The sequence below is a fragment of the Staurois parvus genome, unplaced genomic scaffold (assembly GCF_062004578.1).
Source record: "Staurois parvus isolate SC_StPar_1 unplaced genomic scaffold, SC_StPar_1.0 ptg001805l, whole genome shotgun sequence".
Taxonomy (NCBI): domain Eukaryota; kingdom Metazoa; phylum Chordata; class Amphibia; order Anura; family Ranidae; genus Staurois; species Staurois parvus.
The window spans coordinates 2,260,369-2,286,304 of NW_028319601.1; the positions used below are offsets into that span (position 1 = coordinate 2,260,369).

Genomic DNA, 25,936 nt, shown 5'->3' on the forward strand with positions numbered 1-25,936 from the left:
AAACACACCTCGAAATCCACAGGGGATTACATCAAGAGGCGTAAACTGAAGGTTTTGCCATGACCTTCACAATCTCCTGACCTCAACATAATTGAAAATCTATGGATAGACCTTAAAAGAGCAGTGCGTGACAGACAGCCCAGAAATCTCAAAGAACTGGAAGACTTTTGTAAGGAAGAATGGGCAAAGATACCTCAAACAAGAATTGAAAGACTCTTGGCTGGCTACAAAAAGCGTTTACAAGCTGTGATACTTGCCAAAGGGGGCAGTACAAGATATTAACTCTGCAGGGTGCCCAAACTTTTGCAGACGCCATTTTTTTGTTTTCTGTTATTTTGAAAGTGTAAATGATGGAAATAAAATCAAACTTTTGTTGACATATTATAAGAATGTCTAATCTGTAGTTTGATGCCTTTTGGAGATTTTTCCATCTTTCCTTGGCTTCTTTATGCAGATTAATACACATTTTTAGCTGGGGTGCCCAAACTTTCGATCCCCACTGTATATATATATTTTGTACATTCACGTCACTCCCAAACCCTCAAGGGGTGTACAATCTAAGGTTTATGGAAATACCTTTGATGGGTGGACAGTTGGAGGGAACTATGTCCTTTACATTATTTGTTATATTCGTTTTTGATTTGCAAAATTGATGCACTAAACCAATTCATGCATTTCACTTTTATTCTATTCCATTAAAATGTATGCAAACAATCTCCAGTCCATGTACCTGCAGAGATCAAAAGGAGGTTTTATCATCGATGCTGGCTGCAAGCACATATCATCTCCACCTATTGCTTTGAAGTATCAACCTTGTGTATATTATATTTTCTACCTTTCTAGAAGTCCATACAAAGTACTACACACACACACACATACATACATATCCTGGTTGCAAATAAATTCCAGCTGCAAATCAATTTACAAAATAAAAAAGTGTCAATATAGTATATTTCTAACCTTCACAAAGAGTTATAAGAAGAGGAAGTACACTATCTAAATTGGCTGCAAATAAATTATGTCCCCAAGTTACTGATTGCCTACAAAACCTACAAATATCAGCATAGTATATACTCCTTTGGTATTTTTCCTATAAATCCATAAATAACCAAAATGTTCTATCGTCACTGGCCGCAAATAAATTCTACCTCCAAAATCACTAAAAACATTGAATGCTTTTAAATATTAGCAGGGGTGGCTCCAGACAATTTTTGAAGGGTGCTGTGATGGTAATAGAAGGAGGAGCGGTGATGTGGATCACACAGCACACCACCTATTGCATAATCATGGATGTGGCCAAACAGTGGGTGTCCCCCCCCCATAATCTATAGTTTGTTGTGTGCCACCTTTCTCCATTTGTACAGACCAAATAGTCTTTTCAGTTCTCCCCACATCCTATGGGAGCAACATAAGCCAATTTGGGCTAGTAATGTTAAACACCCAGCAAGTGAGAGGACTACTAATGAACCCCCCCCCCCCCCAACGTATCAGTGTTAGCAATAACCATAAGCAGAGCAAAATAAATAACCTGGTAAAACACAGTAATTATCCCCCAGCACAACAGTTATTAGCCCTCCCTTTAGCCCTGTTTCACATGGGCTTTGGCTTGTATAAGAACAGTGTGAACAGCCAGCTTTGACAAAGCATTTGTTGAGCTTTCAGTGCTGAAGCCTTCTAGCAGCTTGTTTAAAGTAACAATCAGAACTGCCATTACGATATGTGTTCAGCATTTACAAACTCAAGCTGAAGGGTAAATTAAGAGTGTCAACAAAGCAATCTGAAAGCTCTGCAAATGCTTTGTACAAGCTGAAGTCCATTTGAAAACAGGAGATTCGCCCTTCCTCTTTGTTCCATTTACCATTATTACCAAAGGTGACCCCCCCCCCCCCAATTTTGGGTTATCAATAGAACAGGGAGAGAGAGGAATTGGGACAACTAGATTGGGTGACCCTGGTGACAGGAAAATTCCTCCAAAATGCGGAATCCCTTTTAGCTATGTTACAGGAAGTGATGATCTATGTCCCCAATAGGACATAGAAGGCAAAAAAAAAAAAAAAAGACAGGTTGTGTTTGTCCCTTAAGCCTATCTCAAATTGAAAGAGAAAAAGAGAGAAAGTATATCAGTCAGTGTGCCCCCTTCATTCTGCAACATACAACAGAGTATAGAGTGAAGATGTCTATATCAACAAAATCCAATATAATCTCCCCTGCACATAAAGGTGTAGCCAGTGCAGGTTTAAAGACTTCAAGATTGGCTATAAGCAATAATACCAGATACTGCGCAGCTTTTCCTTTGAATGTCCAACCAGGGCTTGAAAACAATCTGAAACAAATGAAAAACAAGGGAAGCACAACCTAACACAAAACTTTTTTATGTGGCTGACATACCACACAACATAAAATGCACTCACGTTATCGATACATAAATAATTCCTTAATATATGCACTATCATCAGCAGCCCATCCTAACAGCGACTCCTGCCTGACCACCTGTGATCCTCTGATGTCCAGATGAAGATGAAACACACTGACAGGAGCTCTGAATGTAACAGCAACCTGCCATGCGGGAAAGGAGCCCAGGGAGAAAGGGAAATGGTAGGGCCACTCACCTCCAACCACCCTGGCAGCAGACAGTGTCAAGCAGTTGTGTACAGGAAGGGAGGGGGACTGAGCTGGATGGACGCCATATGACAGAAAGCCATGGAGTGGGTGAATAGCCTGGTCACGTGACGAGTATCAGAAGCACCATGGAAGAACATTGAATAGGCTTCCGGCCCATACTCCCCTAATTCAGGGGTGAGAGTAACATGAATATAAACCTATCCCCCCCCCCCCCAGCAGGGATCTTTCTAACAGGGCACTACACTAAGGCTCTAGACCTGCACAGCACCCTGCGCCTGCTACACTTTGTGCCAAGGGCATTATCTACAGCAGGATCCAATATAAAGCAACACTACAGGTTGGCCCCACATCATCCAAGAGGCAGGATCCAGGTACCGTCCTCCAAAGCTCTGCTGAGGTGTTTATTATTCCAGAAGTTGCGCAAACAGCAGCAGTGGCTACGGTGCAGCTGAGTGAAGAACTCACTCAGAGAAAAAGAAAACCTCTATAGGAGGTAAGCTTCCCCAGTGAAAAGAGATCCCCTAAGGATATTAGCATACCGAGGTTGGCTGGAAATGAGAAGTGTTATATAGGGGGACTTTCCCTGCCGCCTCTCACCTGTTTCCAATCACAGGAAAGTAGCTGCAGAGAACTCAGTTGTAATGAGTCCAAGTCCTGTACGGTACCATGGGAAATTACATTTTGCTTCCCTGCAACTATGGTAGCAATATTTTGTGTAAATTCTCATTAGCCAGCTCAAGTAATCAAAGTAGAGCATTAGGTTTTAGGCATTCCCTGTAAAGTGTTCATGTTTATTGAAGAGAACCCATTCTATTTAGTAGGATACTCACCTGTCAAGCGGGCTTGTACATCTAAAGCTATACTGAGGGTACAGCGTTTCTCTTATTGTAATGCCAAAACTGGTCATGTGATTATAGTAGACACTCCTGTTTAGCACACTCTTTGAGGAAGTGCCTTTGTAAGTCTTGGCTCAAAAACATGTAATTACCTGCCTTCAAATGTTGCTAAAATCTTGGCAATGTGTTTAGTCAGTAAAAAAAAAAAATCTCCTCGACTCAAACATATTTGAGAAAACACTTAACTTGAAGCATAAGGGAGTGGGCATGCCTTTGCACTGGCACTTATGATGGTATGATCTGGCTTCCTAAAGCAGCTTGCAATAGAAGTCTCTTACCAAAAATCACTTTTGCCCTGTGCACCTTGCCAATTTTGCATGCCGAGAGTAGAACAGGTTGTTGAAGACAGTGTAGCGTCTATGCATATGTGCAGGTATTACAGTATCAGCATCTGTCTAGTGGCCAAAGTGGAGCATCACAGGACCTGGAAGTGCTGGGGAAGATGGCAGAGGCTGAACCCTACACCTTAAGGCCTCGTTCACGTGGGCATACTACGGCATATGACCATGCAAGTGCTGTGTTAACCTGCTCAGGAGTCCTGTGCAAACTGTCCCATTCATATCCATTTGGATGCATGGTCCCAAACACATTGTACAAGGCCCTATTCACTAGAACATTTCTCAATATACTGTAAGTAGCAGTGTGAAGATTTAAGGCAACTGGTTTATAAATAAACAGTAAATAAACAAACACCACAAACACTCAAATTTTGTCTCTTTTAATAGTGACTTTACTGCAAAAATCATTACAAATTTCCTGAACAAATGTTATCTTTGTACCAGCGGCAAAATTTATCTCCCCTTATTCCTAAAACAGTCTTTCCCCACCCACCCTTTCGTTTACCCGCCCAGTGCGTGCCTGGAATTCAGACTTTACTTCTAAGGCTGAAAATAGTGATTAAACACATACCCCCCATCCCCGAGGTTCTTTGGTTCAACAATAAAAAATATACACACAGAAAAAAATACACAAGACCACACAAATATTACAAAAAAAATATATAATAATCCTATTTGAAAACCAGAGTGATGTCTCACTTCTCAACCTCTGGCACTTAAAAGATTGAAATATTTAAAACATTTTAAAAATAGAATTTTATTGAGGTAATGATCTAAAGTTTTGCAAATCAATCCTACCAGCTGATGGAAAAAAAAATATTGGTCCAGGACTTGATTTGCTTTGCTCTGGACAATTTAAATCAATGTGTTTTGTTTTCTGGTAGGCATCACTGCATCAGTTCTCTTGTATAAATTCAGTGTCTTATCTCTGATTGAGAGCTAAGATGGTTTATGAGGTATGTAAAAATAAAGCACTAGTTACTCTCAGATTTCACACAAACCCCAAAGATCTTCAGGTATTTTTTTTTCTTTTAGAAGAACATAATTACTATCTCATGGATCCTAATGATAATCTAGGTCATAGTTTCCCAAACTTGCCATCAAATGCCAGATTTGACATCTATTTTTACCAAATAACGTGATTTTTATTTATTTTTTTAGTACCCCCTGTAGGCACCAATTCATGAAGACAGACATGCCGCTGGTAGGATCATTACCAATGCTTCTAAATAACCAAGGTTTATGATCATGGTATCACTAAACAGTTCTTGGATGGTTAAAAAAAAAAATCCAGCTACTTAGGCTTAAAGGGTTAGTTTGCCTAAAAAAAAAAAAACCCAACTGACTGCTCCTTTAAAGTTGTAAGACCAGACAGAGCCTTGTAAAGCAGTGGCAATTTTTCTGTCATGCTTCTGTTATCATGAAAATAGCCCACAAGTATGTTATTAGAGGATAAGTATGATTGCAAGATCTGATCAGCATAGGTGAATTGTTTTTATTTATTGAGGTGAACTAACCCTTTTAGAAGGATCAGGCTGTCAGATATCCAGAATCTGAAAGATGTAAGCTAGCTGGATATGAACAGATTATTGTAACTCACCAACATGTTGTTAAGTACTATGTTTAAAGCTTTGCAAGTGCATGTTTTCCAAATCACCTGACAGATTTGTCTTCACTTTAAAGCACTTGTTTAAAAAGGAAATGTTTAATGGTTCTTTGCATATGTATAATATTAAATGAATAGACAAATAATTTACTTCCAAATATTGCAAGTAGCCTTCTATTCTGCCAGCAGATGGAGCGCTGGATGTGTTTTTTTTTTTTTTTTTTTGAACACATGGTTAACTATTGCAGCTTTGCCCTTGTGTACTGAACTTCAGCTCAAGATGTAGAGGCAGAGGGATAATCATCCCTTGTCAGAAGGCTTAAGCCTGCCATACATGGATTGAGGTTCAGCGGGAACGGCTGAGATTCCATTCATGTACGGTCAGGCTGATAGTACCCAAGCTGATCCATCAATTGACTTGGTGGGTACAGCCAGTCTGTCAGATTTTTCTACCTGCAATTACCAGCTGTAAACATTGTGTTCTGCTGGGTGGAAAGGCTCTCCTCGCCCCCCATCAACAGGTAGAACACAATAGCGTTGGTTCCCGTGGTGGAAGGAAAGAAAACCAAGTCATCTATGGGCGGCTGTAGATGAGGATCTATGGGCGGCTTTAGATGAGGATTTCAAAGGGGGAAAAAAAAAAAAAAAACACTTCAAGGAAGTCTGAGACCGTTCTTTTTTAGCTAGCCAACAGTGCCCGATTAATTCTTTGTAATCTATTTTTCTAAATCATACACTTGTGTTACAAATATTTAATATATCTAAAATATTTTTTTTAAATATTGCAAATTAAAAAAGCAACTTCAGTTAAAACAATGTTAGGTAAATTTTATTTGCTGTCTGAGTACCACTGGGAAGCTTTCGCTTCACATCTTGCCCCAGGGACACAACAGGAAAATAAAAAGGACATCTAAAATGTGGGAAACTCCCCTCTTAGTCGTTTACGGAACAGATGTCCCCATAGGAGGGTTTTCCGTTACAACTTTTTTTGGAGACAACTCCAGAATTTTGCTTTCCTCTCACATATCTTATGGTCACCAGTACAATTAGTTGGGGTGAATCTCACCAATGGGCACACAGACTGCAATAAGGAAAAAAAAAAAAAAAAAAAAAAAAACAACAGACAGTGGGTCTTACCCTTTCTAACCATGTCCACAACCTAAACGTTTTGCCTAAAGATAACAATTAAGAATACATTTGGAAAACCTGACCACTTTGTAGTACCTGAAGGAAAGTTTGGGAAACCCTGCCCTAGGTGGTTTCCAAACCAAGTAACCAATTAAATATGTAAAGTTCTTCAGTTGTCATGATCTCTTACTAGATTCTGTAACTGGTGCTTCAAGTATTTTCAAGCAGAAAAAAACAAACAAAAATAAAATGTACATTTCTGAGGTTAATAAAACATATGTAATAAATGTACGAGTCCTGGAAACATAAGATTTTTCTACACAACTAAATATAACCTGCTGGTGTGTCACTATTTTACATTCCTACAATTAGCAGCAGAAAACTGACATTTTGTACCTGTCATGGATCATTAAGAATGTCCGGAATTTGACAGAAAAAAATATTCCTTTGTCAAGTTAAAAGGCAGATACCATGCCTACACTGGACATGTTACTGATGGATTGCCATCTCTGGAACATGGAATCAAACAGTGACAATAATATGTGGTTAGTATGAACAGTAGACCCATTGACTGGGAGGCCTTCATGTAAAGTCTTTGGGATAAATCCACCACCAATGAATCTGCAGTTAAACATATATTTTCAAGTTATATCAGAATGGAGAAGTGAGGAATTCAAACAAAAAAGGGGAGACTCAAGTTTCTAGAAAAACAAAATATACAATCTAGAGGCATTGTCTTATTTTCTAAAAAACCTTTCTTACTTCACCGTTCTACAGCCTACAGGTGGTGGAGGCTGCTTGGTCTGGGAAGCCCACTTGTTACCTTAATTTCAGTTTGAGAAGTGATTCTTGGCACTGGGGGTCAAAGTCCATCCATAGGCTCCTGTTGAACGGCAGGCAGTAATATGGATAGTTCAAATGGCACCCAGGTTTTGTAATTGTGGAACACACAATCAGCAATTTGTTTTAATAGAAGACTGTGAAAATAGCCAAATGCCGTAATAAAATGAATCATTTTCTTTTAACTTTAACGCAGGAAAGCTCAGAAGGACTGTGTGATAACATTTTCTTACTACAGACTTCCCAAAATGAAAGCACATTGGTGAAATTAAAGCATGAGGAACATCTCAACTTGACTGACCTAGAAAATATTTTATGTGCGCCTTTGACAAGTATTTCTAAATAATCTCCTATACCCCAGCCTCTTTTTTTTTTTTTTTTGCAACATCCATTAGTAGGTTAACAAAACACACAACAACAAATCAAGTAAAACAATCACAAACATGATTGAGTAATGCATTGTGCCTAGTCCAGGCACCAGGATTGTCATTAAGATGGCGTCTGTGAGAATGTGCTATCTAAAACCCCCCACAGTGCATTATGGGACCATGCTGTGTTCTTACACATGCTGTGTATAAATGTGGTTTACCAACATAATACTACGGTCAACCTAAACCACCTGTATACTATACACATATTCAGGGTCCGTATTTTGGAAATCTAGCAAATATCTCTTTTACACAAAGAAAAAAACTTTTTTTTTTTTTTTAGTTTTACATTTTGCGTCTTATTACTTATTTTAGTAAGTTAACTTCTCTACATTGTGTAAATTGTATATTTTTAGATCAGATAAACCAGCATATATTTGCGTGGTCTTCATCTAAAATATGTTAAATAAACCTATAAATAAAACTTGCATACTGGATTCCTGAGTTTGGGGACATTAATCTAGCAAACAGGAGGGTATATGAAATGTAAGCTCATTATGGGAAATTATGTTAGCATCCATGTATAGATGTCACCGGAACTCGATAATTTTTCTATACTTCAGTATTGCCTGTGGACAGGAAAAATATATACCTCACAAAGAAAAACTCCTTTAATCTGGAACCTGAATTCCCCAGTAGTCTGGCAGTCCTCAAAACCACCCTGACTGCCAGGTTACAGGATGTTTATAGTCTGACTCTGGACAAAAATCAGCACAAAGGTAGAGAGATCAACAGACACAGAAGCAATTGGCTAAAAGTGGGAGAAGAGTTATAGAACTTTCCCAAACATTTGCCTTGCTCCTCCTATGCTGTGTTCAAGCACAGATAGTTCCAAGCCTGCTCACGAGCCTTAGGTGCAAGATTAAATGAAATTTTAAGTAATTTAATCAAACAAAAATCAGTTTGATCACATTTGATTCTAGTGAGAACTGACAGTTCTGCTTTATGTCAAAAATTCCCACCTGTCAAATATATTTTTTTTAAATCTTTTGCTCAACAATTTGTCATTTTGTAAAGAATACCATGTTGGCCATTTTATTTTCTTCATTAATATAGTCCACACATGCATACAACAGTATTTCCGATTATGATACTGTTCCTGAAAATGGCATCTGATGACTGCATCTGGGTTGAGTCTTCTAGTGTACAGAACGCCTGACGTTAGGTGTTTAGGCTTATTAAAATTTAGAAGGCACAGCCTCTTCAAAGTAACACCTACCTTGGCTGAACTCAAAATGTTTCTCATTCTATATATTACACACAGGCAGGAGGTATAATATACTATGTTTATGTAAGGGCAGTACCATTCCATGATTAGGATGGCCAGCTGCAAAGTTATCCAAATTTCTTTGTAGATAAAACAATTCATCAAATATAAAAACATATTGAACATGAGGTATTTGCAACTCTATAGTGTCAAACCAATACCACATCACATCAGAAGATACCAGGTATTAAAACATATTCAGGGTGATTCTTTAAAACTTATTTCTGATTACAAGATAGAACTATGTGAAAAACCCAACTCGTCTTGGCTAAATGTCCTATAAAACATCTACTGTCGTAAGCACATCTCGAGATTGTGTGACAGCCTGTAAAGGAAGGAAACAGATTCTAGAAGGGATGAGGTGGCCTTGGTAGAAATGTCTCCATGTGCCGCTTGCACATTTTATGTCTGCCACTAGACGGTCTCCAGCCTCCTTCCTGCCACCCACCATGAAAGATCCAGATGAGGAAGCAGGTGTGAGATTAGCACCTCACAGAACTACAAGGAGAATGGGACAGCAAGGTCTGCTCACGATCACCATACAGTAGGAAGGAGCTGAAGCTCAAAAGGCAGGTTTACGGCTGGGTCTTTCCCAGATCTTCTTCCTGCCGATCAGTGATATTGTGTAATGCTAACAAACTTTGAGGTAAATTGGTTGTGTAACCTTTTTCTTAAGGTGAGGTAAATGGAGCTGAAGTCTTCCTGAAGCTGAGGTAGGTAAGGTTGTGTAACGCTTTCTCGCAGAGGAGGTAAGTAGTATCATGCTCATTCCCTCCTTTTCCCAATCTCTCCCTTGATAGAGAACAAGGCTTCAGAGGGACCAGCTGGTGGAGGGTTCTGCTCCTGGGGTACCCCGGGAGGAAGTGGGACTCTGGGATGCCTGTGAAGTATTGCTGCTGCTCCCACTCCCTCCGCTTTGCCCAGTATATCCCGCAATTAAAGGAACAGGCTTCTGAGCATATAAAATGCCTACAAAAGAAAAAAAACACAGAAGAGACAAGTTTAGGCAAGGTTATCTGTACAAATAAGATGTATCATACAATGCATTTTTTAGATGTTTAAAAAACAAAAAAAAACCCTCAACCTACACGAGCACACCACTATTGCTAAAAGAACATACTGTATCTCTCAATTCAGTGGTTTCTTATTAATACAGCTACATTTACCCTTACATAAAAATGCTCAGCTCTTTAACAGCCACTCATTTTTAAGGGCCTTTCCACACACCACACATCTTGCTAACAGACATGCCAAAACTGATGGCAACAATGTATTTGTTTTTTTTAAAAAGAATCAGACCCAGTTCACACCAATGTAGTGCAGGAAACGCTGCGAAACCTGTGCGTTTCCCCCACCACATTGCGTTCATGCGATCAGGTTCAGGTGTCAATGATAAATTAATGACACCCCAAAAAAAGATAGCAAAATGTGAATCAATTGCCAGAAATCACATGTTAGTATTAGGACTCCTTAACCCTTTTGCTGCCATATCCATACGGCCCTACAGCACTGCTTGCAGGTGGTCAGGTACATACGGCATACAGACCTGACATTTCTCCTTCTGCTATAAGCTCATGGTCACTTTAGACCAATAGTTCTGATCAGCAGATGACAACCCAGTGTTGACCTGTGAAACGCGTTGAAGAATGTGGTAACGCCATATATATGTATTTTTCATCATCTCTATACTGTGTACAGGGGTCTAGTTCAGAAGTAAGAACGGTGTGTAAAATAACATGTGCATGGAAATATTTTAATTAGCAAACTTTTTTAAAAATATTGTACAATAAACTTTGCTCTTTTTTTGTAATGTGTTGAAGTGGTACCTTTAACCGCTTGCCCGCCACCCTATAGCAGAAATACTGCTACAGGACTGCATTTCGGGGTTGGGGGTGTGCGTGCCCTACCCACACTGCCATTGGCGAATTCAGTTGTCAATCGCCGGGTCCCGGCGGTGATTCTCCACCAGCACCCAGCAATTGCCGAGTATCACTGATGGGGGAGAGGTCTGTATGTAAACAATACAGATCTCTCCCCTGTCAACTCCAGCACACTGCTTTGTATTGCTCTGCATAGCACAGCCATACAAAGCAGTGTTTACACTGTAAAACACACAGCTAACCCTTTGATCACCCCAGATGTTAACCCCTTCCCAGTGTCATTAGTACAGTGTCAGTGCTTTTTATTAGCACTGATCACTGTATTAGTGTCACTGGGGAAGTCAGTGGCAGTTCGTTAGCTCCCCTCCAGTGTCAGAATGCCCGCCGCAGTCCCGCAATAAGTTGATCGCCGCCATTACTAGTATAAAAAAAAAAAAAAAGACATGTAGCAGAAGACTTTTCAGTCTAAATTTAAGACAAAATTTGATTTTTACATTTTTTTTACTGGACCTGCGTAATAGAAAAAAGTCAAAAATATTGTTTTTTCCCCCTCAAAATTGTCGTTTTTTTTTTGTTTATAGCGCAAAAAAAAAAAAAAAGCACAGGGGATCAAATACCACCGAAAGAAAGCTCCATTTCTGGGGGAAAAAAAGGACACATTTAGTTTGGTTGCAGTGTTGCATGACTGTGCAATTGTCAGTTAAAGTAACGCAGCACAGTACTGCAGAAAATGACCTGGTCAGGAAGGGGGGTAAATCCTCTGGAGGGCAAGTGGTTAAAGTCCCATGTAGATTTTTCTTTTTATGTGAAGGATTTATTTTTCACTGAATGTTTATAAACCAAGGTACCTCATCCCTTATAGATAGGGTTGTATACTAAGTTTGCAAATGCTCCACCCACTTTGGGAAAACAATACTGGGAGACACATTACACTTGTACAGGATGCAGCAGTGACCAGTTAACTTCACAGAACATTGAGGCCCAGAAACAGATTTAAGATCCACTTAAATGTTTTTGTATGGACACGGAGGAAAAGAAATACAAGTTTTTCAATACAGGCCCTATGCAGCCCTGCATTATTTTGTGTTGTCTGGAGTTCTACTTTAATAAACGGTAGTAACACAGCGTTATCTGTAATTAAAAGAAACCTGTCTTGAGGGAAACATGCTGGCTGTCATTCTTACCCACCTGCTTCAAAGCTCTGAGTCACTAATCCACAACAAGTATGCAGATAAGGACTGTTGACTTTTTAAATATGCATACTTGTTCTTGACTTGCGACTTATAACTAGCTTTTGCTAGAGGGTGGCAGAATAGAAGCTCCTGCATGGCCGTCATGCTTTAACACTTCAAATCACTGAGCACAAGTAAGCAGATGAAGAATTCTGACTTGAGCAGATAGGTAAAATAGGGGGTCAGCAATGGCAGCCAGCATTATTTCTTCTCCAGGGTGTCACCCATCCTCTGGAACTCCCTGCCCCAACCCATCAGATTATCACCTACTCTCCTCTCCTTTAGGCGCACCCTGAAAATCCATCTCTTCAGGGAAGCCTACCCCACCCCCTGCTAACTTGCTGACCTCCTCCACTCTTCCTACCACTCCATCCCCCACAGCTATCTCCTCCTGTGCCACCATCCCCTCCCTCCTAGATTGTAAGCTCGAAAGAGCAGGGCCCTCGATCCCCTCATGTTTTGCATTGTATTGGTATTGTTCTGTCACATGTTCTGTCCCCCTTTGTAATGTACAGCGCTGAGCGAACTATTGGCGCTTTATAAATACTGTATAATAATAATAATGATAGGTTTACATTATGCTAGGCACTTAATGATCTCATGCACCACAAGTATAGAGAGGACGTTCAAACAATATATGTATATATAGAAAGATTGAGGGATAGATATAGAGATAGAGTCAGATTGATTTGTTCCTCTTTGCAGGTTTAAGGCTTGCAAGTACTAAACATATAAAAAGTACTTAATTTTGGTACTGCCCCACCCTCCTATAGACTGCACTTTACCTGTGTACATAGTGCCATTAATTTCAATGGACATGTTGATACTGCCAGAGCCCAGATTGAAAGCGTTGTCCTGCCGATCCTGAGTTGCTGAAAAAGCAAGAGGCATAAATACATAACTCGATGGCATGACAAGAAATTTGTACGCTGTGTTTACATACTTTTGATAACTTTCACAAACTTGCATCATTAAGGTTACCAGCCATGCGAGATGCCCCCACTGAATCAATTTGTTTGAAAATGTTAGCTGCACAGATGGCATTAGAACCTCTTGCTTCAATATGTTCAGGAACAGGTACATATGCAGACTGCACTTGCAACATGCTTAATTTAGTTCAGTGGATCAAAAAGTACCGAAGCCCTACATCTTTTGTTTCTTGGTCAAATGGCTCCAAACATGATCCACCTACGCGTTTCGTGCGCACGCACGTCGTCTGGGGGGTTTTGGAAAACCCCCCCAGGCAACGTGCGTGCGCACGAAACGCGTAGAAGGAGCCAGCAACGCAATGACGTCACGCCGCCGGAGCATCGTGGAGCTCCGGCGGCCATCTTTAACACTGGACGGTTAGTCCATGAAATTGCTTGCATATATATTTTATACTATATACCCTCGTTTTGCCTCAATAAAGTATCAATCTACTACACTATGGAGATGTCTCTGCTTTGACTCCCTTGGGGAGTATCAATCCACAGCCATCCACCTGACCATTGGAGAAGGAGCTTTTCCTATTACCACAGAGCAGTCCATAGGCTACTATTTGAGGGAGATACTGGACCACCTTGACACTAATCGAGGACCTTTGAAGGAAGGATATCGGACCCCAGAGAACACCTTGATCAGCAGATGACCTCAGGAAAAAATATATATATATATAAAACGCTCATTTACTGTGCATTCTGGTGAGTGTGCATTCTTTCTGCACTTTATCTCACAGCACCTTACCACCAGAAGAATACAACTATAGGAGAGCACCTGATGTCACTTGAAATCACCATATGAACTGTTTATCCATTTAATTATCCTAACATCTATAGTGTGTTTTCTAGCGCTGCACTTTCTTGATTTACATACAAAATGCATTGCTTACATGTCCATATACACAGTGCAGCACATACACAGCTTAGTACACCATTCACAAGTTCACAGGAACCTACTGACCTGTATGAATGTGTGAGGAGCAATGCCTGATGGGAAAAGAAGTCCTGGGCAGGAGAAGGAAGTGATGTAAGTGCTCTGTGCAGGGAACGTAGCATCTGCACCCGGGGAAGCTGCAGTGACAGATTGGAGGTAAATTAACCCTTTCGCCACCAGATCCGTACATCATACGGACCTCACAGCACAGGGTTTTTTGACTGCAGCCACCGGGATTGTGTATAATATTGACAGGCACGCGCTCACACTCTCGCCATGTATCTGGGCTCCGTTTGCCCATCTGCGGGCCTGGCGAGCACCATGACGAGTGGACGGGAGAGACAAACGTCACTTCCAGGTCACGGCTGTCACTTTTCCCAGCTAGAATAGATGGGGATACATGTATTGCAATGCGATCTGCATTGCAATACATCTAGTGGAGGCCAGCGGAGACCTGCTGGGTCTTTTAGACCCTGTCTGTCTCAAAGAGAGCCTGCCACCTAAAAATCATCACATAGGGGACTATGTGATGGAGGAAAAAAAAATTTTTTTAATTGCAAAAAAGTCAAAAAGTTACACCAAAGCAAATAACATCCCCCCCAAAAATGTTGAGGCCCTCCCCACATATACGCATGTACTAACGTAAAAGCATACGTCGGGCCCCTACGCATGACGTCGACTGCAATACACATTACATATTGCCGCACACGATGGAGTAAGAACAATCATTCAAGGACAAGACCTGCTCCGTAACACTAAACTGATGACCTATAAGGGTTTTCAAAGCATCGCCAACAGAAAATATAGGGTACTGAAGTTTGTTGCCATTTCATTGGTGCACACAAATTTAAGGTTTCGCATGTTGGGTATTCATTTACTCGGGACAACCTCATTGTTTTATATTTTACCAAACAGTTGCGTAATTTATTGCATTTGTTTGCTCTAAAATTCACTTTAGTGTATTTTTAACTGAAATTTTGTGTTTTAGACCTTTGTGGAACTACCACTATTTTATTCTCTAGGGTGTCTGCTTATGCAAAACGGCTCTGGCAGCGAAGGGGTTAATGCATTACAATTACATGTAAAAGTTGACTAGCACTGTGCATTCTAATTTAAAAAAAAAAAAAAAAAAAAAAAAAAAACAGAACAGTCTTTAGTACTATAATACAAAGATTTATATCTCCCTCCCCCCCCCCGGCCTCCACCCTTCATGTAGCTTCACGTCTGGCTCCAAGTTAAAATACTTCAATCAGGGTATATTTTGTTATGTTACAGCCTTATTCCAAAATGGATTAAACTCGTTTTTTTCCTCAGCATTCTACAAATATTTCCCATAATGACAACGTGAAAGAAGTTAGGTTTGAAATCTTTGCAATTTATTAAAAATAAAAAACAAAAAAAACACATGTACATAAGTATTCACAGCCTTTGCTCAATACTTTAAGCACCTTTAGTACCAATTACAGCCTCAAGTCGTTTTGAGTATGATGCTACAAGCTTGGCTCACCTATTTTTGGGCAATTTCTACCTATCAAGCTTCATCAGGTTTGATGGGGAGTGTCGGTGAACATTTTCAGATCTCTACAGAGATGTTCAATTGGATTCAAGTCTGGGCCACTCCAGGACATTCACAGAGTTGGCCAGTAGCCACTGCTTTTGTTATATGGGCTGTGTGTTTAGGGTCGTTGTCCTGTTGAAAGATTAACAGATGCCCCAGCCTAAGGTCCAGAGCGTTCTGGAACAGGTTTTCATCAATAATGTCTCTGTACATTGCTGTATTCATCTTTCCTTTGATCTTGAGTAGTCTCTCACTTCCTGCTGCTGAAAAACATCCCCACAGCATGATGCTTCCACCACCATGCTTCACTGTAGGGATGGTATTGGCCAGGTGGTGAGCGGTGCCTGGTTTCCTCCAGACATGATGCTTGGCATTCAGGCCAAAGAGTTCAATCTTCATTTCATCACATCAAAGAGCTTTGTTGCTCATGGTCGGAGAGTCCAAGCGGGCTGCCATTTACCTTTTACTGAGGAGTGGCTTCCGTCTGGCCACTCTACCATACAGGCCTGATTGGTGGAGTGCTGCAGAGATGGCTGTTCTTCTGGAAGGTTCTCATCTCTCCACAGAGAAATGCTGGAGCTGTTTCAGAGTGACCGTTGGATTCTTGGTTACCTCCCTAAGGCCCTTCTCCCTTGATTGCTCATTTTGGCCGGGCGACCCGCTCTAGGAAGATTCCAGGTGGTTCTAAACTTCTTCCATTTACGGATGATGAAGGCCACTGTGCTTATTGGGACCTTCAATGCTGCAGAAAATTTTCTGTACCCTTGCCCAGATCTGCGCCTTGATACAATCCTGTCTCGGAGGTCCATGGACAATTCCTTGGACTTTATGGCTTGGTTTGTGCTCTGACATGCACAGTTAACTGTGTGATCTTATATAGATAGGTTTAGGCCTTTCCTAATCATGTCCAATCAACTGAATTTTCCACAGGTGGACTCCATCCTTGAGAGGTCTTCACAACTTGATTGATCAGTGGGAACAGGATGCACCAGAACTCAATTTTGAGTGTCATGGCAAAGGCTGTGAATACTTATGTACATTTTTTTTTCTTTTATAATGTCTTTCACATTGTCATTATGGGGTATTGTTTGTAGAATGTTGAGGAAAAAAATAGATTTAATCCATTTTGGAATAAGGCTGTAACATAACAAAATATGGAAAAAGTTAAGCGCTGTGAATACTTTCTGGATGCACTGTATAGATTTGTTTCTATAAAAAGGGATCATTTTTGGTTTTAAACCCCATCATGACAGGTGCAACAAAAAGCATGCTGCTACTACTAAATGTCTTAAGCCCCATTCACATCTGGCATTCTGGGATCTCAGGCAGAATTGCTGAGATTATACTGGCAATCTCAAATTGCACTTCAATAGTGGAAAAACGTACCACGTATTCAGGTGCCATTCATTTTTCAATGTGGTGCAGTTGTGTCGGGAGTGTTGCATGAGATATCATGCTACAACCACAGCAAATTGCATCATGCGAAGCTTGTTGCCCAAAAGAAGTTCCTGCTCCTTTTTGAGCGACAAGCTTCCTTCAATGCAGTTTGCCGCAACTGCAGCTTGACAATAGTGACAGAGCCGCAGTGCGTGTAGGTGCTATTGAAAATTAATGGCGCCAGAACATGCATGGCAAGTTTTGCTACTATTGCAGTGCGATATGAGATCGTAGACAAAATCCTGAGATCCCCAAAACTGGCGCACGTAGCTTGTATCAAGCTACCTGTCTATAACAAAGCACTCTGTTGTACATATTATAATATAGTCCTCTGAAAAAACAGCTTTAAGCTTTTTTTTTTTTTTAAATTGAAACTTAAATTTTCATCTGAGTCTGATGATACATATCACATTCAATCTCTAAGTCTGCTGCAGATGTGTTGGCTGCCCATCTATGATGCAAATCTCTCATTCCACCACATCCCAAAGATGCTCTATTCGATTGAGATCTGGTGACTGTGGAGGCCATTGTAGTACAGTGAACTCATTGTCATGTCCAAGAAACCAGTTTGAGATGATCTGAACTTTGCAACATGGTGCATTATCCTGCTGGAAGTAGCCATCAGAAGATTGGTACACTGTAGTCATAAAGGGATGGACATGGTCAGCAACAATATTCAGGTAGGCCAAGGCGTTTAAACGCTACTCAGTTGGTACTTAGTGGCCCAAAGTGTGCCAAGGAAATATCCCATACATCATTACACCACCAGACTAAACCGCTGTCACAAGGCAGGATGGATCCATGCTTTCCTGTTTACGCCAAATTCTGACCCTACCATTTGAATGTCGCAGGTGAAATCAAAACTCCTCAGACCAGGCAATGTTTTCCAGTCTTCTATTCTTCAATTTTGGTGAGCTTGTGTGAATTGTAGCCTCCGTTTCCTGTTTTTAGCTGTCAGGAGTGGCACCCGATGTAGTCTTCTGCTGCTGTAACCCATCTGCTTCAAGGTTTGATGTGTTGTGCATTCAGAGATGATACTCTGCATACCTTGGTTGAAAGGAGTGGTTGAGGTACTGCTGCCTTTCTATCGTCTGCCCATTCTCCTCTGACATCAACAAGGCATTTTTGTCCACACAACTGCCGCTCACTGGATATTTTCTCTTTTTCGGACCATTCTATGTAAACCCTAGAAATGGTTGGTTGTGAAAATCCCAGTATATCAGCAGTTTTTGAAATACTCAGACCAGTCCGTCTGGCACCAACAACCATGCCATGTTCAAAATCACTTAAATCCCCTTTCTTCCCCATTCTGATGCTCGGTTTGAACTTCAGCAAGTCGTCTTCAAGCCTAAATGCATTGGGTTGCTGCCATGTAATTGTCTAATTAGCAATTTGTGTTACCAAGCAACAGAACAGGTGTACCTAATAAAGAGGCCGGTGAGAGTATCTCTTCTGTTATTCAGAGAGTGGATTAGATATTTTGTCCCCTAGCCGTAAATTGGTTATTTATATTTACCACTGCATTTAAAAATTCAAGAATTTTGTTTTACATTTACATATTAACCAAATTGCACACCACACTTTTTTTCTTACTTCTAGCTGCAAAAAAGCTTAAAATGGCAGAAGGTGTTGACAAAGTGACTGCGGATAAAAGTGTAAGTCCCAAGTTTCCTAAGGCACTCCATTTGTTAAATTTGAAATAAAAGAAAAATGAGCATATTGAGGTTTTTGACTGATCAAGCGAGATAATAAATCGGCCAACTAATTGATTATGAAAAGAATCTTTAGCTGCAGCCCTACCCATAATATAGGCTCAATGTATTCTTACAAAAGGATAAGGCCCATTGTCTTCAAACATGTGCCTAATTTTTAAATCTCACTGTACTAAGCTGGAAATAACTATTGACAAAGGTTACACCTGAGCACCTCTGGGAATTGAGCCTTGTGTATCAAGCTTATGGGAATCTCAGAAAATATTTAATAAGTCAAGATCACAGAAAACACATCGAAAATGCAAAATGGATAAACTTGTAGTTCAAACTATTTCAATGGTTTATATTTGTTTTCTTTAACTTTTTTTTTTCTTTTAATTTATTTACTGGACTATCAGAATGTTTTCTAGTTACCCTGACTACCATGCTTAACTTTACATCAAAGAAATGCCTACCTGCTAAATTATGCTAAAATTTGTGAATTCTCAGATAGGAGTCTATAAAAGTAGAACAAGTGACTTTCACAAACATTCACTATTAGAGAATCAATCACTCCCATTTAAAACACATGTACATAGATGGTTCTCCATCAGAGTGTTTGTAAAAGTCACATTCTCTGCTTTATAAATAAACCTCATTGTATTTTACAGATGAAAAAACTGGAAATTGAGACTGAACCTTATGGAGATAAATCTTTTCAATACTTGCACACAATTTTAGTTGCTCCATAAGGAGTTAGGCAATGTGAAAGCACTATGTGATGAACAGAAGGTGAACCAAACCACATGCTTCCAGCATACCTTGGTTTTTAATGTCAGCCACACATTTCTGAAGACTCCAATGCAAAAAAAAAAAAGAAAAAAAAAAGGGCATTCAAGAGGCGCTGGGATTTTGAGTTTAACCCCTTCACGCTGGATCGTCCCAGCGTAAAGAGGAGTTCCTGTGCCGGGAGGTGGGCGGGACGGGGCGTGGCTTAGTGTCATGTGGCCGCCGTGACATCACGTCGCAGCCGCTCACATGATCGGGAAAGGTCCCGATCGAAAGAGCGGACCGGGACCTTTCCGTGAGTACCTCACGTTTGCTGGGAGCGCGCAGGGCGCGCGCTCTCAGCACATATGTTTTTTGCTACATGAACGCAAACGTGCGGCCGCTCGGCGTCTAGGCCCAGACGCAGGGAGGCCGCACATTTGCGTACGGCTGGCGTGAAGGGGTTAAACAAGGTAGCGAGAGAGCCAAAAACATTTGAAAGCTCACTGGCTCAGGTTAGGCTGCTCACGACAGGCAAGGCTACTCCAGCAGGTTACCAGGAAAAAAAGTCTCCATATGTGGAAAGAGCCAGTTAAAAACATAAGAGTCCAAATTAATTGTTATGTTAAAAGACAGCCAATGCGTTTCGGGGGTCAAAAGGTCCCCCCCCCCCCCCACACACACACAAATAAAACGTAATATAATGTAAAAATAATTGTGACTGATAAACTCATGAGCCCAACAATTGAAAACATCATGGATAACATATGTAGACATGTGCGTGCTCATGCATGCATTTTTTGAATGCACACTTTTTACTGGTACGCATTTATGAAGATCAGCCATAAATTGTCCTTTTAATTCAAGCTCACATATGAAATATTTTCAAAATCTGGTAATATGCCGAGTTAATGATGCATTACAATGCATGAGATCATGAACCACTTACCCTTCCCATTAATCTTTAGCTTCATAGGTATCTGTCGTGCCATGCTTAACAGATTGTGTTGGAGGGCTTGTTGCATAAGCCTTTGCTGCTCTTCCATTGGTGTACGTGCTATCCGCTTCTCTAGGGGCTCGCCTGTCTCCAGCCTTTCCTTCAGCTGCTCTATTGAAGCGGATCGCAGTCCTGTGGGGGTCTGCTGTGCACTTATAGGCCCAGCAGCTATTGCCATCCGATTAGGTAACATGCCTGCAGGACTGTCACCTATAATTGTAAAATGTATAAAGGTTAGCAAAGTTGGTAATGTAAAACTTGGCAATTCTAGTATCCCACAACTGCATACAACTACATATTTCATCTTCAAAGTTTAAGGAAGTAAAGTAAAAGGAATATGATTTGAACTGCCAGTTAAGACAAGATAACCATAACGAGTCTTTATAAACCCAAAAATTTAGCTAGGAATACTTTCCTTAAAGTGGAACCTCCTCTCAAAAAAGTGATTACTGACCATTTTGTTCCTCCCTCCAGCCTGTAATTAGTGGCAGTATTTTTTGGGGGGGGAGGAAGTACTTTTTTTTTGTCGGTACCCTTGGTGAGACTGTCGCCGCTCATCCCGCAACTCCTGCTAACTAATTACAGGCTGGAGGGAGGAAAAGAATGGTCAGTAATCACTTTTTTGAGAGAAGGTTCCACTCCTTCATTTCATTTGAATCCTATTTGTTAAATTCTTGTTTAAAATAGGACTCCAGCCAAAATGTTTTGTATTTTTGACAGTGGTCATCAAGTCAATAAAAAGCTATAAAAGGTATACACCACTTTTTTTTTGTTAATAGTTAATATATAGAGGGTAAAAAGTTTCCCTCACTTTCTAGTGACAATATTTACCAGGAAAGAAAGGGTGGGGATACCCCCCAAAGTTCATTGTTAGGGCTCATTTACATTTACTTTGACTTCAACACACATTAAAGCACCTACTGTGTCAACATGCTTTTTTTAATGTATTTTTGATGCTTCGGGGATGCTTCAGTGATACTTTTTTGAAGCTTTAATGAAGCTTGCCAAATGCCCTGTGTGTGTTGATTTTCTTTTTGTTTTAAAGGGGCCCAGTAGAACCCCAGTTCAGTATTACCCCCAGTCAGCAGATCTCCAGCTCATTAGTACCCCTGTTCAGCAGATCCCCAGCTCATTTGGTATCCTCGTTCAGGAGATCCCCAGCTCATTGCTACCCTTGTTCAGCAGATCCCTAGCTCATTGTTACCTTTGTTCAGGAGATCCCCAGCTCATTGTTACCCTTGTTCAGCAGATCCCCAGCTCATTGTTACCCTTGTTCAGTAGATCCCCAGCTCATGGTTACCCTTGTTCAGTAGATACCCAGCTCATGGTTACCCTTGTTCAGTAGATACCCAGCTCATGGTTACCCTTGTTCAGCAGATCCCCAGCTCATTGGTACCTTTATTCAGCAGGTCACCTGCTCAGTAGTTCACCCAGCTCTGCTGGTGCCCCACTCAGTAATAACCCTTAGCTCAGCTGATGCCCCGCTCAGTAGTAACCTCCAGCTCTTCTGATCCCCCCTGTTTAGTAGTAAACCTCTTAGTGGCAAAATGCCTGTGATTTGGAATGGGATGTCTAAAAAGCTCATCTATCATTATGGTCTGGTGTCCACAAACCTTTAACTATGAAGTGTATGAGCTAGAAATATATATTACGTTGCTTCTGAAAGCATAACCTGTTATCCAGTGAAAAGGGAGACAGTATACACAAGACAGAATTTTTTTCAGGTATTTACTTTAACATATTCAAGCTATAGTTATATAATGGATGTGGGCTGAAAGTGCACACTCTCAGGTTTAACTGGGTATGTACATCCAAATTGGATCAAGGGTTTAGGAATTACAGCTCTTAAGAGTTGCCACCCCCCCCCCCCTCCCTTTTTCAAGGAACCAAAAGTAATTGGACAAATGAATATAATCATAAATAAAATGTTCATTTTTAATATTTTGTTGAGAATCCTTTACTGGCAATGACTGCCTGAAGTCTGGAACCCATGGACATTACCAAAGACTGGGTTTCCTCTTTTCTGATGCTTTGCCAGACTCTAATTGCAGCTGTCATCAGTTGTTCTTTATTTGTGTGTCTTTCAGGTAAATACCTGAAAAAAGTCACAAAGTCCATGAATGAATGATGCGGCCGTGTGGGCGGCCAGCATGGCCGCGCAGTTTTCAATTTTGACAGATATTACGGGGAGACGTTTTCCTGTACTGTCAGAGGGGGGTGGGGTGGCAGGTGGCAGCTGCAGCTATGGGAATGTACATGTTCCACTCTAAAAAAGGGTGGAACATGTAACGTTTGCAAACGTGAACTTATCTTTAACACAGCGTGTCCAATGCCATGTTTTGAAGCTAGTGTAAACGAGCCCTTAAAGCAACATGGGGTATAATAATTGAAGTAAAGCAAAAGCAACATGCAAACAGGACTGTAAGCTAACCATTATATTTAGTGACAGGGGCTTTGATTGGCAGAGTGCTTTATAAAAGCTTGTCCAAAGCCACATTTTGAAGAAGTGTAAACAAGCCCTAAGACTTTACTTTTACATTAAAGGATAACTGTACTTCAATCTAAGCAACATAACCACTTCAAGACTACCCCATAGCAGATATACTACTACAGGGCGGTCGTGCTACGCAAAATCACGTAAACATAAGTGATTTTGCATTTTCGGGTAGGGGGTGCACGCTGCCCTACCATTGGCTCCTGAGGATGTCAATCACCGATTCCTGGCTGGAACTCGGTAATTGTTGGCGAAGCTGAGAGGGGAGAGATCTGTGTGTAAACACAGATCTCTCTGTCAGCATGGACGTGCTGCTTCCTATCTCTCTGTACAGCAGAGAGATATGAAACAGCAAGTCTACCTAGTAAAACAGCACAGTTTACAAAGTAAAAACACAACCAGCACGCTGTTAACGTTTTGATCGCCCAAGATGTTAACCCCGTCCTGCCCAGTGTCATCCAAACAGTGTCAGTGCTTTTTATTAGGAGATGTCAGTGGCAGTTCGTTCCCTCCCAGTGTTAGAATGCCTGCCGCAGTCCCGCTATAAGTCGCTGATCACAGCCATTACTAGTATAAAAAAAAATTCCAGTATATATACAGTGGAGCAAGTATTTAGTCAGCCACCAATTGTGCAAGTTCTCCCACTTAAAAAGAGGAGAGAGGCCTGTAATTGGCATCATAGGTAGACCTCAACTATGAGAGACAAAATGAGAAAAAAAATCCAGACAATCACATTGGCTGATTTGGAAAGAATTTATTTGCAAATTATGGTGGAAAATAAGTATTTGGTCAATATCAAAAGTTCATCTCAATACTTTGTTATATATCCTTTGTTGGCAATGACAGCGGTCAAACGTTTCCTGTAAGTCTTCACAAGGTTGGCACACACTGTTGCTGGTATGTTGGCCCATTCCTCCATGCAGATCTCCTCTAGAGCAGTGATGTTTTGGGGCTGTCGCTGGGCAACACGGACTTTCAACTCCCTCCAAAGGTTTTCTATGGGGTTGAGATCTGGAGACTGGCTAGGCCAATCCAGGACCTTGAAATGCTTCTTACGAAGCCACTCCTTCGTTGCCCGGGCAGTATGTTTGGGATCATTGTCATGTTGGAAGACCCAGATACGTTTCATCTTCAATGCCCTTGCTGATGGAAGGAGGTTTGCACTCAAAATCTCACGATACATGGCCCCATTCATTCTGTCCTGTACATGGATCAGTCGTCCTGGTCCCTTTGCGGAGAAACAGCCCCAAAGCATGATGTTGCCACCCCCATGCTTCACAGTAGGTATGGTGTTCTTTGGATGCAACTCAGCATTCTCTCTCCTCCAAACATGACGAGTTGTGCTTCTATCAAACAGTTCTATTTTGGTTTCATCTGACCATATGACATTCTCCCAATCCTCTTCTGGATCATCCAAATGCTCTCTAGCAAACTTCAGACGGGCCCGGACATGTACTGGCTTAAAGCAGGGGGACACGTCTGGCACTGCAGGATCTGAGTCCCTGGCGGCGTAGTGTGTTACTGATGGTAGCCTTTGTTACGTTGGTCCCAGCTCTCTGCAGGTCATTCACTAGGTCCCCCCCGTGTGGTCCTGGGATTTTTGCTCACCGTTCTTGTGATCATTTTGACCCCACGGGGTGAGATCTTGCATGGAGCCCCAGATCGAGGGAGATTATCAGTGGTCTTGTATGTCTTCCATTTTCTAATTATTGCTCCCACAGTTGATTTGTTCACACCAAGCTGCTTGCCTATTGCAGATTCAGTCTTCCCAGCCTGGTGCAGGTCTACAAATTTGTTTCTGGTTTTCTTCGACAGCTCTTTGATCTTCACCATAGTGGAGTTTGGAGTGTGACTGTTTGAGGTTGTGGACAGGTGTCTTTTATACTGATAACAAGTTCAAACAGGTGCCATTGATACAGGTAATGAGTGCAGGACAGAGGAGCCTCTTAAAGAAGAAGGTACAGGTCTGTGAGAGCCAGACATCTTGCTTGTTTGTAGGTGACCAAAGACTTATTTTCCACCATAATTTGCAAATAACTTTTTTCCAAATCAGCCAATGTGATTGTCTGGATTTTTTTTCTCATTTTGTCTCTCATAGTTGAGGTCTACCTATGATGCCAATTACAGGCCTCTCTCATCTTTTTAAATGGGAGAACTTGCACAATTGGTGGCTGACTAAATACTTTTTTTCCCCACTGCACCACCATTTCTAGATGCTATAACTTTCACGTAAACCAATTAATATACAATTATTGAGATTTGTTTTAGCAAAGACATGTAGCAGAATACATTTTGGCATAAATTTACAAAGAAATTCAATTTTTTTTTATTAGATATGTTTTATAGCAAAAAGTCAAAAAATATATTTTTGCCATACAAAGCAGTGTGCAGAAACTGACAGGGGAGAGATCTGTATTGTTTACATAGAGATCTCTCCCCCGTTCGTGATACTCAGCAATTGCTGGGTGACGGCGGGGAATCACCAGCCAGGACCTGGTGATTGACAGCCGAAGGCCACCAATGGCGGTGCGGGTAGGGCTCACGTGCGCATCCCCTACCCAGAATTGCAAAATTAAGTGTATATATACACGTATCTTTGCACACCCCTGCTGCCCAGCAGCAGTATTTCTGCTTTAGGGCAGCGGGAAAGCGGTTAAATACCACCGAAAGAAAGCTCTATTTGTGGCAAAGAAATTACAAATTCCATTTATGTACAGTGTTGCATGACTACGCAATTATCAATTTAAGTACCGCAGCACCACATCACAAAAAATGGCCTGAACATGGAGGGGGGTAAATCTAATGGAGCTGAAGTGGTTAATATAAAACTAGCTGATGTA

The 25,936-nt window shown here is 41.0% G+C and overlaps 1 protein-coding gene across 1 annotated transcript in view; it reads right to left on the reverse strand.

Annotated features, from left to right (window-relative positions):
* Positions 1-4,220: 4,220 nt before the first annotated feature.
* Positions 4,221-25,936, reverse strand: part of ARID3B (AT-rich interaction domain 3B) — an 85,154-nt gene continuing 63,438 nt past the window's right edge. The window contains exons 7-9 of the mRNA XM_089663947.1: positions 20,555-20,812; positions 13,023-13,109; positions 4,221-10,094 (exon numbers count right to left, since the gene is read on the reverse strand). Coding sequence (XP_089520073.1) covers positions 9,937-10,094; positions 13,023-13,109; positions 20,555-20,812 — 503 coding nt within the window. The 3' untranslated portion in view covers positions 4,221-9,936. The remainder of the gene's footprint in view (positions 10,095-13,022; positions 13,110-20,554; positions 20,813-25,936) is intronic.